Source organism: Calypte anna, chromosome 1, assembly GCF_003957555.1.
Source record: "Calypte anna isolate BGI_N300 chromosome 1, bCalAnn1_v1.p, whole genome shotgun sequence".
Taxonomy (NCBI): domain Eukaryota; kingdom Metazoa; phylum Chordata; class Aves; order Apodiformes; family Trochilidae; genus Calypte; species Calypte anna.
In genome coordinates this window covers 193,627,894-193,646,900 of record NC_044244.1, presented here as the reverse complement: position 1 = coordinate 193,646,900, position 19,007 = coordinate 193,627,894, and the positions used below count along the sequence as shown (strand labels likewise).

The 19,007-nt window shown below is 39.7% G+C and overlaps 1 protein-coding gene across 1 annotated transcript in view; it reads right to left on the bottom strand.

Moving 5' to 3' along the window:
• The window catches only part of TENM4 (teneurin transmembrane protein 4), a 358,077-nt gene extending 343,883 nt beyond the window's left edge, over nucleotides 1-14,194 (bottom strand). The window contains exons 1-2 of the mRNA XM_030461389.1: nucleotides 14,130-14,194; nucleotides 1,622-1,911 (exon numbers count right to left, since the gene is read on the bottom strand). Of these exons, the coding sequence (XP_030317249.1) occupies nucleotides 1,622-1,844 (223 nt within the window). The 5' untranslated portion in view covers nucleotides 1,845-1,911; nucleotides 14,130-14,194. The remainder of the gene's footprint in view (nucleotides 1-1,621; nucleotides 1,912-14,129) is intronic.
• Between the last annotated feature and the right edge of the window lie 4,813 nt (nucleotides 14,195-19,007).

Sequence of the window (19,007 nt, the reverse complement as noted above, 5' to 3'; positions counted from 1 at the left end):
AGAAAATTACAAGGTGAAAAAATCTATGAGTGGTATCTGAGAAGTAGAACTGGTGCCCTGACTTGGTTAATCTTAGCTGTTTAGACCAATGGTTTTTAATAATTTCTCAGTACCCTACAAAATCTTCCTAGGAAAGGATGAACTTGTGCATAGCAAATTTATACTCCCTGCCAATAGACTGGCTTTTCTTATTTATCTTTTGTGGGCTTCTTAGGAGAAGTCTGTGGACCTGCATGGCCCCATAGACTCTCAGGCTGAAAACCACTGACCTGTACTATGTACTAATTCATATCTATACTGCACAGTGAATATATTGTGTGAAGTGATCAAACTCAGTGACCTAAATGGCTTCCTTTTCCTTATAACTTCATAGATTCCTTAGAGAGGATGAAGTACTTCAGAACTGCTAAGAGGTAAACTCTGTTTATGATTGCAAAGAATTACTTACAACACCTCTTGGCCCTTTTTTTAATTGTTGCCTGTTGCATTATCCTGAAATACAAACATCAAAGCCACATGCACAAAGATACCTCTGCAAGGTATTGTGCTTGTGCATGCCTTAAAAATGAGTCTTGCACCAAAACCACAAGAGCATGGTGTTTGAAGAGTGAAATGAAGCAGCACACAAGTTAAACGAGCACAGTTATGTGCTTTCCCTTTGGGGAATCAGCTTCTCCAAACTGCTAAGGTGTGCTTGGAGCAGCCTGGGTCAGCAATTCATGTTCATTGTCTGGAATGTTGCCTACTCTATTTGAGTCTCTTTGCCACTTTATGCTTTTCTTGATGGACTTCTAAAAATAATTTATATGAAGCCCTGCTTGGTTTCTGAACTAAGACACTCATGTCTCTACAGGAAAATGAAGATGAAACTATAGCAGGGTTCAGAAATCTATCTCACATAGGCAACAGCAGCAGTGCTATGTAGCTGCACTGACTCCAGGCTAGCAATAAAAAAAAGAATATCTGGAATCTATTAAGATTGTGGAGCCTATGCTGACCCTTGAACCTCCAGATCTCCACAGCCACTCTGACTCAGATTCACTAAATGGATTCCTAGAAATCCTAAAAGTGGTCTACTACTCTAATACTGGAGCATGTCCCCATCACAAAACTACAGCATGCAGGCCATGTACAATGCCAAGGGTGGTTTATCCCATGTTCTGTCTGTTGCCTCCCTTCTTCCAGGCTTCTTGGATTTTGCTGTAGCCTGGATGGTCAGTGTGGACAGTGACACTCTCCCCTCATTATCTTATCTCTTGGCATCCTTACTGAGTTCATGTCACAGCAGGCACATTACTTAGTGAAAAGATCTCCTGAGCAGCCAGGGATTTTCCATGTCATGTCAGTATTGCTCATGCACAGGGATCTGGTGGGAAATGGCAAAAGGCTGTTGAAGGAAGAAAGACGAAGACACAGAAAATGTGCCTTAGTTGATGGTAACGAACAGAGGTGTCCCACTTAAGGACACTGATTTGCATGCATCCCACATCTGTGCAATACAATGAGGATGCTCCTTGCTTCTTTCTTTCCTTACATTTTGATTTTGGCCTCAGTTCTCCAGAGGTAGCCTCCCACCCAGCCCCAGCTCTGTTTGAATCAGTATCTACTAAAACACACTCACCTGCTCGGCAGAACTCATCAGCCTCCTGGTGCACCATGTCTTTGACCCGATTGCTGTAGGTTAACCTGGAGTCTTGATCATAAGCTTTCAGGGTCTCACTGGAGCTGTAGGATTTTTGGGGCACCTTGCTGTCCTCACTCTCAGCTGAGGAGCTCGTGTAGCGGCGCTCGGTGTCGCGGCGCCGAGTCAGGGATCGATACGGTTTCCTTTCTTTCACATCCATGGCACCCTTGTCTGAATATTCAACATGAAAATAATGAAGTCCCCTCTGGTGGTCAGATTGGAACAACCTGAAAGAGACAAGAAAAGAAATAGGATCTGAGTTCACGCTTTTGGGCACCTGAAGGCTAATTTGCCTTCTTTATCCATTCTTGTAAAGAACAAAAGAGAGATTACTTAATGGACTGGAGGAAAACTCTCTTAGAACAATTACCAGTGGAAAGAAAGTCTCAATTATTTGTGAGTCATTTAATAAATGCTTCACCTGGTGGGACATATGCATGCAGCAACCTGCACATGTCTGAACTGGGCATGCATTCAGGGACTTCAAAATGATTGACATTTTTTTTGTGTTTTCTTTCCATGGGAAGTGATTCAGACACTTTGAGGAGGCATGTATTCTGTACGTCAGTCACCTAATCTCTGGGAAATCAGGCTATGCTGAAACATCTATATTTTGGCAGCCAGAGGACTTTGGAAAATTGCTGTCCTAAAGTTTTCAAAGTGTTTTGATAGCTCGTGGGGTTAAAAAGGAAGAACAAAAGAACAAGAGAAGAAGGCAAGTGAGAAAGGAGAGGAGGAAAGAAGAATGAAGGGATGAGATGTGGATGGAAATTGGATGAAAATGTCCTCCTGTTCAGAGGACCTGTCTTTACTCAGCTGGAAATTTACTAGAACTTAAGCACAGTTGAGAAAGTAGAAATAAATGGTAGTGCTCTGCTTCATGTCACAGCATGTCCTGGCATTTATGCCTGTGGGAAAACCATTGTATATACACAAGTGTACATATGTATGGAAAATTAATATCAGAAATAAAACCTGTATTAAAATTTTTTTGGTAAAAATAATAATAATAATTAGTACTAATTAATAAATTGTCTTTTTACTTCAAGTTTATTAAATGCAGCAGGAGACAAAGGGAAAAAAAATCAATTACTTGCAACAAGAGGGTAAAATACTTTTTTGAATAACTACCAGTTAACAAAGAAAAATAGTGATAAAACCCACACACTAAACACTGAAATCTCCAATTACAGGCTGAGTGTCTCAGGAACTAAACCCTCCTGACCACTAAAGAACAGAAACCAAGTCTCTAAATGCCACATCAGGATATTGCTATTTACTACCTATACTTAAAAAGAGAAAAGAAGATCAGAAAACACCTACCACCTTTTCTTTTTTTTTTTTTTTTGGTAGAAAATCTGTATGGAAATGCATTGACCAGGAAAATCCCAATCTGTTGGTATTTCTCTCTTGAAAGGCTAAATCCTGAATGTACTAATGAAATCCTACTCCTCCAGGACTCTTAGACTTCAGCTTTGCTTCAGATGCTGCACCCTGGATGTGTGTGCACACCTCTGGTGCAGCACTGGAAGATGGATGCACAGAGAGCTTTGGAGGTTGGTCTAAAGGGATGTGGTATAGCAGTAGTGTTTGTGGCTCTCAATATTATGAGCTTCTGAGGGATGTAAGACCCTAAGCATGGATTTTTATAACTTACAAATCATAATACTAGTGCAGGACCTTGAAGAAAATATATTCTTATGAATTCTTCACCTGTAGAGCTGTCTGGCACAAGCATAGTTAAGCAAATTCTTCACCTCAAGGGAGCCTGAAGGAGGGAGCAAAAGCTGCATGATGGCTGTGAGATACACCTGCAGCTGGGAAAAGACAACCAGGGTCCCACTGAGGGACCCACTCATATTTCTGCAATTCTGACTTTCCTAGGACTTTCTGACTTTCCTTCGTTTTTTTCCCTTTAACCACTAAAATGAACTTTACAATGAGAGAACCTAATTCCAACAGCTTGTACTGTTTTAGTGGCTCTCATCTTGGAAATTAAGACAGTACTTTAAAAAAAAAAATTCCACTTAGTTCTCTCCCAGTCTATTCCAGTGATGGCAGCAGACCAAGCCTGGCTCTTCCTATTTGTCAGCAAAGAGCATAGAAACTATTGAACACAAATGAAAAGATGGGGGAGGAGGGAAATGGTGTGTTATAATTGAGCTTAACTTAAATCATCCACAGAGATTTGAGCACCACTTTGATTTTAAACATGTGCTTAAACCCACCAAACTTACATTCATTCATTCATGAACTATGTAAGTTCAAGACAGTGAATGCAAATGGGATTACTCACCAGCCAAAATTTACACATGTTAAATATTTTGCAGAATAAGGGCTTGAGAGGTGCAAACCTAAGGCCTGAATGTGGAAGCAGCAGGGAAGGAAAAGGTGTTATGCTAAAGAGCCAATTTAACATAAGCATGTAAGAATTCTACCAAATATTGGTAGCTATTCTGGTGTATTGAATCAAACCTGTTGGTACACTGGAGGGAGGTAAAAGGAACAGAACTGTTTTTCAGTGCACTGTTTTCCTTCTTTAAAAAAAAATAAAAAAAGACAAAAAAAGGACTTTTCTTCTGGCTTGAAAAACTGGTTTGTTTTTTTTTTCCCCAATTGTTATTGAATTGATTTGTCTCCTTTATACCATGTCTGTTTGTGTGAAATCCTCCAAAGGAGCAGGTTTGTTTTACCTTTTTAATAAAACACCTTAGAACAGGCTCCTTCACAACCATGCTTTAGTAGGAACTGTTACAACGAGCACTGAAATTGTAGTTCATTGCCATGGGGGATGGTGATAGCAAAATGTGAGTGAGAAGCACTTGCTATGTTCTATCAGAAAGAAACAAGGTGGCTTCTATCTGCTCATGAGTATTGCAGCAATTCCTACCAAGGGCCAATCATTTAAAAACACTCTAGTGGGAGAAGCACACGTGCCAAGGAAACCTTTCTGCACAGTTAGAGCCACAAGGTACAAACAGGGTCTGCAATTACCATTAGTAACCTTGCAACTTAGGAAATGGCCAGAAAAACTATCAGGAAATTGACTGAATTCCCATCAGATGAAGATTATTCTTTTTGTAAAGAAAGGTGCTGAAAAAATGAAATTCCTCCTACAGTTCATCAAAAAAAGCCCTGTAAATTTGCACCATTCACAGACACATTCCTCTATAACAGTGCTTCAATTCCCAATACATGCATATCTTTATAAATTTAACTCTCCTCAGCCCTTTCTTTCTCTCCCTGTCTCACATTTTGTGAGGAGATACTTCTTAACTAGAAAGGTCACCCCCAAAACACATAATGAATTTTTTTTTTTTTTTTTTTTTTTTTTTTTTTAAATAGAAACTTTTGTATTCAACTAACTTAAGTAAGTTTCCAGCACCTCTCCATCAACATGTAGTTCTTGTCATCTTATTTTTATGGCCCAATTCCAGGATGGTCTCAATAGCTTCCCTTTGATGTAGTTGTGTTGTCAAGGAATTTGCCTCGCAGTGTTTCTTTGATGGATTATTATTTTTTATCTACTACTCCTTGTGTCTTGATTTCACTTCTGCTACAGTTTCACCTGTGCCATCAACACCTCATCCTCTTCTGACTTTTGCATATGGCAAATCCAAGAGCCTTGCTCATCTCAGTTACACACTCAACCACTGGTTTCTTTCTATATCTCTCTCATGCTCCTCATAATTTAAAAAGCTTCCATAAACTTGATGGATCTACTATAAAAAAGGGCTTCTGATATTGTTCTTTCCACCCTTCATTCCCTCTCCACTCAAAACAATTCCATTCCTTCTCCAAAACAAAAAGGCCTTCTGCTCTGAACCATTTTTATTTGGAAAGGGCTCTGGCTTTCTCATCCTATGACACAATATTTCTGGCTTAGTTTGATTTTTTTTTCCCCCACCATGCCAATGAATGGATATATTATTCTTTTTTTTTTCATTCTTATTTTTGAGTGTACAGTCTGAACCACAAGCTGGTTTAGAGTACAATTCACAACAGAAGCATCCTTCAGGCTTTATTTACTTAATTCAGAAAAATCTCACTGACCCTGCAAAGGGTTACTCACATGCTAAATACTGTAAAATCAGGCTTCTTGACATAGTTATATATTTCAGAAGTGTGGGACTCTTCTCTCATCCTTGCATATATGTCAAGAAGCAGAACACAAAAAATCAGCTTGCTAGTTCTGGTGCAGCAGTGCAGTTAATGCAATGCTTGTCTGCAGCTCTTTTTATTTTGCTTTTGCTTTGGTTGGCTCCCAAATAATCCTTTTTATTATGTTTTATCCTTTATATCTATCCTTCTCATTCTCAGTTCTCTTGCTTTTTGTTGCTCTTTGGAGCTTTGATTAACCACACTCGCTTTGTGCTGCAGAATCCCACTGAATGAATGGCAAGGGGAATGATTTATTTTCTGAGTCACCGCTCAAAAGACAACCTTCCATCAATCAAAAACCAGACAAGGGAGTGTGACACCACAAAGAGATATGCTAGGAGGCCCTTACAGCAAAAGGGACAGGTGGTCTTTGATAGCTGACTTACATTGCAGGTCACTAATCACAGAGATTAGCAGCTAGGTGATAGACAGTGCCTGTTCTGGAAGGCAGCATGTCATATCATCCAACTTTCTGTCAAAATGTGAGGGTTTAAATGGTAGAGATAGCTTTATGCATTTCCTATACAGTTACAGCAACAGAGGGTTGTGAAATCTGGAAGAGTGAAATATCTTGTCTTTGTGAAAAGATGAGTATGAATCATGGAGGGTTGATTTCCATTCACCTCTGTGCTAGAGGAAGCAAAGAGACTTCCTACAGATGTTTGTTTTCCACTCAAAAACTGTCTATGCAAAACCAACATTGTTCCAGTAGGCAGGGCCTGTTTTTTGTCTTCTTAATGCAGATTTTCTCATTCCACTGCTTAGAACAATTTCTGCACCCTCCCTCCCCTCCTATTCTTTATTGCCATTGCCCTTTTTAAACAAAACACAGCCAGAGAATACTGAACAGCAAGTTGGATTTTATTTCCCCCCCTCTGGGATCCACAAATGAAATTGTTAACCAAGATCTCCCTTTCCTTCACTTTACAGAGGAAGAGATGAGGCATGGGAAGTCAAAATGACTTGCTGAAGGTGGTACAAGAAGAAAGCAACAGAACGGAAAGGAGACTCATGACCTCTCAGGCAGTCTGATACTGAGCCCTAATTCACTTTTTGTGAATCAGGTCACATAATCATAGCAGAATACTCAGCCAAAAAAATCTTGACTAATACATGTCTGAAATCTTTGTGTGATAGTAGTATGAAGCTCAGGTATTATTAACAAGATGGTCTTTCATATTTGGATTGTCATAAAGACTGTGGAGCAGGTATAATTGCAGTTGTGCATAACCAGCAAAATCCTATGATGAATGATGAAAACCACACTCTTGAGTAAGAGAGACAGGGTTTTTTTGCCACATTTACATTGATCTTCTCCAAAACACTAACAGGTATTGGGCTCAGCTCTTATTTGGGAAGTTGGCTACAACTCATGATCCTAAGCTGCAACCGAAGATGTTTAGTTCAGATGTTTAAATGTCTTTTTGACTGTGGTTATTAAGGTCCTGCACCATGGTAAGTCATTATTTGATATTTAACATTGTACTTGAAATAATAAAGTCCACTGTGACTGTCCTGCCACTCCCAGGATGCAAATGCCTGGTTTGAGGCTCTAAATTCTGTTCTCATGACTCAAAATGTTGAACCTGAGAGATCTTATTTCCTGGTTCTGTTTGTCCAGAAAAATATGTGATAGTTTCTGTCAATCTGCAGTTGGTCTAAAGCACAAAGCTGGCATCTGTTGAATATTCTAATGTATTCAGCAGATATTTAGGCATGTACTTAGGGGCGATTCAAATCAAATTTGTATTGCCAGGTAATCAGAGGCTGCAATCTTAGCAAACACACAACCGTGGATTAAAAAGTGTGATGTTATTTACCAGGTTTCTGAAAGATTCTTCTATAACATAAAAGACTCTTGTGTTTTTTATTAAACTTTAAGCTTCAGAATTCTAACAGAGGTTCAGATCCCAGGAGGTCTATGTAGGAAATAAATTGAGCTGTAGGTATAACATCCTCTCACATTTTTGGCAAAGGCTTTGGAAAGAAGCAGGCACAAGAGAGAAGAATGAAGAGTTGAGTTAACCCTGCTTGGCTTCAACCCAGTACTCAAAGAAAGTAACAAAAACTCCCTTTTCTGGTCTCAACCAGGCTTTCTTCTACTGGTAAGAGGCTTTCTAGGCAATTGGAAATGTTCTGTCCAAAAGATGTGGTCTGTGACCTTTTTGTAAATAAATCTAAAACTGCAATGAGCTGGAGGCCCAGAAAAGCTTGAAACAGTAGTTGAGATTTGAAGTATGGTGGGAAAGCATGAAGGGGGCTGGAATACAATTATCTCAATTATTTCTGGTTTGCAAATGTCTGAGTCTTCCCTCATGGGCTGCAGCATTTAGCCTATGCTAGGGGAAGATTTGGGGGCCAGAAGTTAAAAAAGCTTTTAAATAGTTTTTTACTACTATAAGCAGTTTGCAGCTGCAGTCATTAGAACCCTAATCTGGCTTGCCCCTAAATGGAAATTAAATAGAAATGACCTTGATTTTATACTGAAATAATTTACATAGCCATTCTTGGATGAAGTGAGGTTTCTTCACAACCTCAGTTTAATAGGTAATGCATAAAGGTATTTAAATTTAAAAAATGCCAGAAGAGTCAATCTGTCAGCGTAAACTGCTTCACATTCAGCCTACAAACTTTACTGACTCGTCATGTCAGACTCAAGGTTTGGGTTTGAGATTTGCCAGAGAGCCACAGAGTGAAAACAGCCTCTGTATCAGTGAGTCCCTGAGTGAGAAAGATCTGGTGCTATCAGATGCAGGTAAAGACTGAATGAATCCAAAAAAACTATACCCATGCTTTCTATACCTTCCACCACATGCTGATTAGGAGTCTTAGCAGGGATACCAGAAAGCAAGATTTAAGTACTTAATCTGAATCTGACAGGATTGAATGTGTCTCAGCCATCAAGGGTGAAACCCTAGGCACAGGTTTCCTCAACCTGCTTGGTAGAGTTTTTTCCCTCCAGAAAAGAAAAAGAGTCTTGTTTTTTTTTTTCTTCTGAAAAACAACAGAATGTATTTGATACTCTCTAGTCACCTCCCAGACACTAACAAAAGATTGGTACAAATATCTCTCAGGGTGGTAAAAAGGCTTCTTTGTTAAGTTTTGTATCTAATTCCTAGCTGTCTGCTGTGGCCTAGAGGGAATTTTTAGTATAAGATTATGGACCATACGAAAGAGCATCAAGAATCCCCAGACAACTCCCATGCACACCATGTCATTCAACATCTTTACCCCATTATTAAGTGAGGGAACACCCACACCTAGATACTTTCCCTATATATCCCTACTTCTCTGCCAAGTACACCAATCGAGGAAACTATACTTACCCCTGTATGGGCTCTATAGAATCAGAGGCAATATTTACATTTCTGTCAGCTTTTAGCAATAATAATTATAACTAAAAACTCCTATCTGCACATATAAAATAGTATATTTAATAGATATTAGAGAATAAATAATATCCTATATAGTATATAGTATATAATATACAGCATATATTATATAGAATATAATATATATAATGTAGCATATACTAAATAGAATTTATATAACATGTATGTAATATACATAATATATATAATATTATATATATATATACATAATATAAATATATATATATATACACACACAAAGCAGAACTGGCAGTCTTGGTAAGGTATCAGAGGCTGGCTGAATGGTGTTTTACACTGGAAAACATTTTACAGGGTTGTTCTCAAATAGCTGACTACAATAAAAAAATTCATGCTTCTTGAGTTTCATGCAGTTATGTCTAGAGTAAATCATCCTGTGAAGAGTTCCTGAATTCATGCACAGGAGAATGATGGCACTGGGTCAGACCAAAGGACCATCAAGCCCTGTATCCTCTCTCCCACTGGTGGGTGCTTTGGAAGAACAGGAGGGGAATGTGGCTGGGGACAGTGATTTAAGGAGTAAGATTTTTCCTTCCTCTTGACACACTTCCAGAAGAATGGGTTTCAGCAAACTTCTTAGCTACTGTGTTTGACAGTCCTTTATGTACTTGCCTTCTGAGAATTGGTTTATTCCCATTTGACATTTAAATACTTTGCAACATCTCATGGGTAGTCCCCTAATGCCACTACATGCTGTGTGAAAAAACACTCGTCTGCTTTTAACTCACTGCCTGCTGTGTGCAAGTCTTGTGTCTTCCATGGGGATATTGATGAGCTCACAGCCTCTTACATAAGAACAAGGTTTTGAACTCATACTGACCCTCAGACCTACCTTAATTATCAGTAATACTCCTCATTTCTTCTCTCAAAGAAGAGAATGAGAGCTGGGACTTTATGAAGGAAGGCACATCTGCCTTTTCTTCCTGTGGTCACCAGAACAGGCTCAGATCCTGCCTCTAAAAACACTGACACTATCAGGAGTGGCTGTGTTTGCTGCAGGAAAACTAAGAAGAAGGAAACTGTTGGTAGATAAAGTTCAAAGCATAACTCTTGTAATGTATTCTTTTCGTAACGGTATCATGTGTGCATATCATAGAATCATGGAATCACAGAGTGGTTTGGAATGGAAGAGACTTTTAAAGACCACCTAGTCCAACCCCCCTGCAGGGAGAAGGGACATGTTCAACTAGATCAGGTTTAAAGCCATCACTCCCTGTCCTATCACTACAGCAATAGCACTAGTCATATGTGAAACAGAGTTCATCTCCTGTTCTACACCTATCAGCTATAAAAATAATAGAATAGTTTAAGCTTGCACTGACTTTCACTGATGCAATTGGATGGCTGGGGATGTCAAAAGCTCAACTGAATTTGGAAGATTTTACTCAAAGGTATGCTCAAAAAGCATTGAAAGAAACAGATTCATTTTGTACCTTCCTATTTATCAACGCTGTTCATACAGAGACTCTGCAGAACAACATCCTGCAGTAGAGGGAAGCTCTCACCTGAACAAGGAGGGAAAACATAGGAAAAAGTGAGTGTTACTGTCTCCCTCCTGCAGGCAACAGCAAGTACCTTGTACAGGTCACAGGATTCAAATAAGTAACACCCAAAACTCCTGCAAGATTAGTCACAAGGCCAACATGTCCTTGTCACACTAAAGTGCTAGGCGTGAAATTGTCCCTGCTCTTGTCTCAGATGCTGTGGGGTAATCTGTCCTTGCTTTCCTTCAGAAGGGAAAGAAACAAGCCTGTTTTCTTTTTCTGATAAAATCCCCTAAAGAGCCCGACTTCAAACTAAGTTTATTAAAATATGAATTATCTGTAAAAAGACTGCAAAGGCCCATGAATTGATTTCTGATTTTCTATGGACTTATTTCAGGATTGCTCTGTGAGATAATCAGAGTGCATTGAGAGATGCTAGGCATTGATTAATCAGTATAACCCCTACTGTGTCCAGATCTTAACTTTCAATTACACATCAAGCGTTATGCAGTAGACAGTATATTTTTCTTAGGTAAAAATGCCTATAGGGGAAAAAAATAGAGATAAAAATAGCAAATTAGAAATAGGAAATAATTGCTATTTGTTTTTTTCCTTAAACAAAGAGCTCCTTCTTTGGAATAACAAGGAGAGCTATCTAAGAAGAGATTTTAAGCAGCTACAGTCCCTTTTACAAGAGAACTCTGATGGACACCCCCACAAATCACTGACTGCTTGACACTGGCTACAATCTGGCAATGGGACTTATACCTGATTGCTGGGTTACAGCTCAGCACTGACATGTCCAGGGTATGAGCCTTCAAAATAGACCTTGATGCACTCTGCTGGATGTACACATGCTGAAGGACTTCAAGATGCTGCGATGTTAAGGAATGATGTTAAGATGATGTTAAGGAATAGGCAAGATATGTTAATAATTTGTCTCACCTTTTATATTTATCCTGCAAACACCTTCAGCCAAACTAATCACACTCGATTCCTTCTACAATCAATGAAGGAAAAAGAAAAGTAATTTCTTAAACAAGATAAATTATTACCTGAAAGTGACTGTAGTGATTCCAAAGGGATGGATCTTAGGTTGACACGTTCAAGAACATGAGTCTAAATTTCCTTAACCACACAGCAGAGTTATTAATTTATGTTGTGCATAACTAAATTCTCAATGATTTAGCCATTCAAAGGGGCACATTTTCTTGTCACCTGTATCACAGGTGGGAGATACAGGCAGAGGGGAGGTGACTTGATCAAGGTCTTGAAGGAAATCAGTGGAAGAGTCTGAACAAACCCCAGCTCCTCTTTGCACTTCAGAACCATGTTTGCTGAAGTTTTTGGATTTTATGCCAATATTCATGAAAGCCAAATATTTCTTACATTTTTTAGTAGATAAAATGCTGGGTAAGAGATTAAGAGGTTAAGTTTATTCAAGTCCAAACTAGAAACTAAATTCACAGCTAGTGGTACTAAGATCCTTAATTTAATGATGAAGGGATAAGTCATTTGATTTACCATAGGAAAATAAGTCTTGTAGATAAATTTCTGTGGCAAAGCAGAATAACTTATTAAGTAATTCTTAGAATAAAGAGTAAGTTTTTGTATCATTTAACAAAATGAGTGGAAAGGCTCACTGGTCTGCTGAAGGAGAGTTTGCTGTCATGCTCAGGAATCCAGCTGGAGGAACATTCAGGAAAAACAAACAAACAAACAAAAAAAAAACCAACCCAAAAAACATTGTGAAAACAAAAGGAAAATATAAATTAAGGGACTGGGGAGGGCAGAAGGCAATTGAAGATGCAAATGGCTCTTCTTAGCTATACCTTTTATGAGTAGTTAGACTAAAGATTAGAAGTAATTAAACTAGCTCTCAGTCAACAAAAATGCAAATAAATTGTAAAGCAGAGTAGGATTGAATTAATTTACACTAAACCAAGAGTAATTAGATAGTGTTTGTGCAGTGCTTAGAAAGCAGAAAGTGCTATATAAATGTTAATTATTACTATTTGTTTCAAATAGATGCAACAAACATGATCTTTTATGTGTCTTATTTGAGGTAAAAGACAAAAAAGCAAAGCTCAGTAGTAAAAGGCTCCAGTATTTAGCTGAGATATAGCAAAGTGCATTCTGGCAACACACAGATTTTTATTCAGTGGCCCTCTCTGAATGGTGAACTTTTCTGCTGAAGTCATAGGGTGACTTTCTATCTCTGCAAAATCTATCTTCTGGAAAATGAAAAAAAAACCACAAACAAACCAACAAACCCAAGCCCACACAAACCACCAAAGGTAAATACTTATCATGAGGCCACTATCTCTGCAGCATACCGTGTACAATTCTGACCTTGCACAAGGTCAAAAGAGAAGGGAATTTATGAGATCAAGGCCTTGGATTTAAGTAGAGAGTAAACCATCTCAGTCTGGACCATGCAATCATTCCTGAGATGGAGAGATAGTTATTTCTGCTGCTAAAAAGCAAGAGTCTGGGAAAGAGCACTACTTTCCCTTACGCCTCAGTGTGCCACTAATTTATTGTGTGATCTTGGACAAAGCATTTAACCTTTTATACTCATTTTATGAAAAACAGATATAACCACTCTTAGATGTTTCACAGACAAGTAAAGAGTCTTGCTTGATGCTTTTAAGAGTGTCATTTCCATTTATAATCTATGAGACAAGTATCACTATCAGGATGATGACCGAGAGAGTTTAGGAGTCTAACAAGAAACGGATTAGGTGAGATCATACAGCTTCAGGATGGATTCTAGGCCATGACATGCCAATGAATTGCAAAGATTATTAGGTTTGTTGGAATCATGGACATGAAAGAATCCTAAAGTAAAATGCTTATCTGTTTGGGGGTTTTTTTGCAGCTAATCCTTGACCCAATTTCCTTCCTTTCCTGGCAAACTCTTGTAGAGAAGAATGATAAATAGCAGAGGTCCAACCACTGTGAATGTTTTAAAAAATCATAAACGATAATTCAATTTAAAAAGTAACTTATAAAAAAGAAATATTTTGCCAGGATATGACCTAATAAAACCTTATATTTAGTGCTCATGATCTTCAAAGCAGTATACAAATGTTAATTTATTAGCTAAGAATTATATCTGTAAAGAGGGAAGTGGTACAGATGGAGACAGAGGAGATAGCAACACCCTCATTTGGCTCCTGAAGCCAAATGTCTCATCACACATATCACTGCCCAAGTGCAGCTGGATCAATCCTTACATCTGATAGATGCAGAAATCCGCAGGAAATCCAATTGCCAAAAAATCCTTTCAACATAAGCTTGATTTTACCAAAGTTCAGGCTCCTGGGTTTGAAAATGTCAACCTGAGTGGAGGAATGGTTCTGTGTTTCAACATTTCTTATGACAAACCTGGCTTCAGATGTTCCCTCCTGCTAGGGCTCAGCCACGCTGCTGCTTCCTGTCTCCCTGGGGACACTGATGCAGCTGTTTGTAAAACCACACCATAAGCAGAAGCAGATCAGAGAAATGGTCTGGAAATAAAAAGGAAAAGAGCTCTTATCTGCCCAACACTTACCTTTTCATTTTTTTAACACCCCCCCCCCCCCCCGACTTTAACTGGGCTAGATTAAAATCAATCTGATTTTACAGTGTGGTTTCACAAGTAGTGGCTCAGGCAAGAGGGCAATAGACTGGGACAGGAATTAAAACAGATAGGGAAACTCTTTTCAGTCACCCAAACAGGAAGATGGAACCATATCCATTTTAGGTCATGGCATGCAATATCTTGCTTGATCTCAAAATCTGTATTTCTAGTCAGTTGTCAAGCAGTAGAACAGAGGGTTTCTAATATTTTTTTCCAATAAATCTTTTTAGGCTCCAGCCCCTACCACCCATGGTCAGATGTTCATTTTGTGAGTCTGACAGATAATATCACTCCACTTCTGCCAAGAGAGCTGCTGCTGCTTCATGGAAGCTGCTTTGCAGAAACCCCTCTGCTTTATGTCCACGCCTCATCCATTTCTCCCTGCTTACAGACCTCCATTTCTCTGCCATTTATTGGAATTTCTGTTAATACTTTATTCTCTTTGCAATGTCTTTACAACTTTTTTCTTAAAAAAGTTGAAAACTGTTAAAAGCAAAGCAATCAAATGCAGTCAGCATTTTCTTTCTTTTTCTTTCCTTTTATTTCAGTAGCAATTATTAGTATCCCATATAGGAAAAAGTAATGTGAAAAAAGAAACTTGGATCTTCCCTACTGCCTTGGATCTTTTTGTTTCATAAATCATGCTGCATGTACAACGAAAAATTTTCTTCCTGTATTTCTGACTGGTAAGGAGTGAACTTGTGTCATCTCCTGGCACTGGGTTTTATACCAGCAATGGCTTCTGTGAACTCTGTCTGATTCAATGCCCATTAAAATACCTGGAAATATTTTCCATTCATTTTGTTTGGGGAGTAAAATGGAACTTTATAAGCAGTACAAAATCTTTTAACATACACATTTATAGCATGGGCCACACTGCCTTATGTTCTCAGGATAAAAACTCCCTCCCATAGTGATCCGAAATGAAGCTATGGAAAAACATTTAGAAACATATTATGGAAATTTTTTCAGATGTAACCTGTGACCTTGGGAGCCTCTGATTTGCAAGGATTCCCATGAGGACCTCCAAGAGGGCCTGGGTTTGCTGGAGCAGGTATTTGTCCAAAAAGAGTCTCCTTTCTGTCAGTATAAGCATAGTGCCTGTTCTAATTAAGCCATGTTTGAAATTTTCATTCCATAATTACATGTAGCTGGAACCAGGGACAGCCTCACATTCAAGCTGTCACTAAACACATCCAATGCCACGTTGGGTCATTAGGCTTATAAACAGGTTGAACCTAAACACTGGGGCCTGTACATTTAAGCTGATTTCTTGGGTAGGTAAAGAGATATTTATATTTTCATTTAGCTTGAGCAATACCAGCACCTGCCACTCGCTCTAAACAGAGCAGTTAACCCATAACTCCTTCTGTCAACTCCTGTTGATGGGAAGCAAAGCAGATAAATTAATGGCTCCCCTGAGAGGGGTAGAGGGAGAAGACTCATGTAAACAAATACCTCACCAAATACAACTGTATTCATGGGAATGAAAATGCCTCTCCCCACCCTTTGCACAGCAGGCTGGAGACAAACATCCACAACGATGCCAAAGGTGGGGAACACACATCAAATGCTTTGCAGCTTAGACAGTGGCAATTAGTGCATCCCCAAAGCAGAAGAAAACATCTTGGTCTTGCTGATACCAAAGGCTGGGATGTCCCTGAAGCTTTTCTGAAGTGTGCAGACGTGTAAACCTGACCCCTGCCCCTCTGTGCAGCAGCTTCTGCTGCTGGCAGATGCACCCTGCAAACAGTAATTAAAAGCCAGAAGAAGTGGAGTACACAATTCTTTTAAATATCTGTTTTGCTCTGAGGCAAACACAGAGGCTGATCCCTGCTCCTTGGCTTCTTACCCCACCTCAGGGTGGGTTCAGTGACTTCAGCTGCACTGTCCCAGTTGTACTGGGGATTTGGTGCTGTGACATAAACTGAAGAGCAGTCAATTAGTTTCTCTGTCAAGGCATTATACTGAGAAACTTAGATGTTCTGGTGATGGAATTTTACAAAAAGCCAAATCTGTAGGTCAGTTATTGGGCCATATCCTGGGGATGAATCTGATTAAGTAGTAGAGCTTCCCACCCCACTCATTCCATGTCTATGATCCTCCCCTCTCAAATCTGTTTCTCTCTTTTTCCCCTATGCAACTCTGCATAAAACTCTGCATTTTACTTGCTTTTCACTGGTCCTGGACACCACAGGGTTTGTGCACCTTGCAGTATTCCTAGGCAAAAAAATGTTTGTATAGACAAAAAATTAAAGCAAAGACCTCTCCCTGTCTCACCTGGATGTTCATTTTTACCCATGCATGTTTTTTTTTTCTTGAGATAATACAAGCATCTGTGTGACTCTCATCTGGCATAAAATGATTGCAGAAATGAAAATAAATCAAATGCATTTTTGCAGACCAGGCATCCATTCTGGTTCAGTGCTGCATGGTGCAGCTGTGCACGGGGCAGCCAGGATCTGCTGCTGACCAAAGCTATGACCTCAGGGAGGATTTATGAGAGACAATGATGCTGTGTTTAGGGTAAAGGGAGGTCCCACATCCCTGTCACCCTGTTGTCCTGGTCGGGATTGCACCATAACTCCCATCTGCTCTGCATTATTAGCTGTTAAAACATCTGGATGAAGAGAATGTGAAGTTTTTAGCCAGACTGAAGGATGCAGGGAGGTTGGAACTAGATGTTCTTCAAAGCCCCTTCCAAACTAAGCCATTCTATGATTCTGTGATCTTAAATGGCTTTCTTCCTCCCTCACACCTCAGCTGGTATAGGAGTGTGGAGGAGAAGCCCATAGCTGAACTTTCTCAACTGAGCTGAGCTTGTGTTAGGCTACAAATTGTAATTCAGGGAAGGATGTGTGTATGGGGGATGAGTACAGCATCAAAGCAAGGAGCTGTAAATGGAAACCTCATTCACATGTGTTTTACCTCCTCCCTTGGCATTGGTTAATGTCTGTGCATTGTCTTGGGCTGGAGCCAATGAGTCAAACAACATCCTCTGTGTAATTATATGCTTAATGGAAACAAGCAAAGGTCTTAGATTAGGAAAGGATTGTTTCTTAAGTAGTTGCCTCTGAGGAAGAAGGGGTAGGAATGTCCAGAAGACAAAGGGATGAAGTGGAAAGGAACCAGTTGAAGTGGTAGCCCATGGTCTAGGGGCTCTGCTGTGCTTCTCAGCCCACTCTAACAGCAGTCACTGGGTGCTTTGGCACTTCCTTGGCTGGTAAATAAAGAGCAAGATGTTGCATCAAGTGGTTACCTTGTCCTGCTGAGGGTCTGCCAGTTGCAGCTCTGAAAGCACATGATAACATTAATGCCAAAAGCAGAGACCAGGGGTGTAACAGAGGTGATACTGGCCAGACCTGCGGTGACATGGAATACGTCCCTCTGAACCAAGTTTTGCACATCACCTTTTCTTGTAGTGGTTAATGGTCTTATAAGGGCAGAAGCAATAAATAAATGTGCCTACCCTGGAGCCTCATTAGTGTAAAGCTCAGCAGTATAATTCAGTTATTAACCCTGCATGAGCTGGGTTGGCAAGAGGATGGCAGGTGTGAGCCTCCTTCCACCTTCCCTTCCTCTTTCTCTGCTGCAGAAATGGCAGGAGAGCAGAGAGCTGGGCTTGGTAACATATTAAAGCTCTGATTTTATGCTGCTGTGCAAAGCTGCTCTTGACAGGAGGGCTCTGCATAAATGTACAGGCAAGGGGTGTTAAGATCACAGGCAGGCACTGTCGAGACCTCAGGCTCAGGCAAACATGCCCGTGGCTCTCTAGCTTCATGGTTTTCAGCTCAGATTAGCTCATCTGTGTCAGAGAGGGCAGCTGCTTCATGGGGTAGGGAGGAGAGAAGGTGTAGACAACATCTCTGACCCCAGAATTTTGGAAAGGAGGTAAATGTGATGGGGAAGGGGCAGAGGCAACAGTTGGGATCCCTGTACTGGGCTCAGGCCAACAGTTTCCCCTGTGAGAATGCTGAGGGAGAAACACCCCAGGAAACTGATTAAGTAGGATATTAATTATGTCAATATTAGTAGCTAGCCTCTCTGTGCCCTTTTCTTAGCCAACAGCTTCCAGCCCATGACTGGCCTGTGCCTGCATTTTATAAACCAGTATGAGAACTACAGCAGCTTTCCAGTTGGCCCAGTTTTATATAGGCTAAGGCTGAAATTAAAATATTTCACTAAGACATAAGAAATAGCCTCAGTAATTTGTATGTTTTGAAACAAATATAATTATTTTTTTAAAAACAAACAGCAGAAAAAGCTGTAAAAGGCTTTGATGGTTACATTTATTGCCTGACTGGAATGCTAATAATGTATGGGTACTCAACCAGATTTTTCACCAGTCTAATCTGGGAACAGCTCAACTGAAATTGGAGACACAAAGGAGATATCTACACTAGTAAATTAAATATTTGATTACAATAAATAACAGTCTGGGAATGTTCCCTGGTACTGAGGCCAACTGGCACTGAGAAGCCTTCATCTATATAATAAACCTTCCTTGTCTCTGGCCCATGTTGGTGCTTGAGCCATGCTTAGAAATTATTTGGCCTAGGTCAAAACACTGCCAGGAACCTCTATTAATTGTTGGTTAGCTGTTATTCAATAATGTATACAGTATGAACAATATCTCCCTGGTA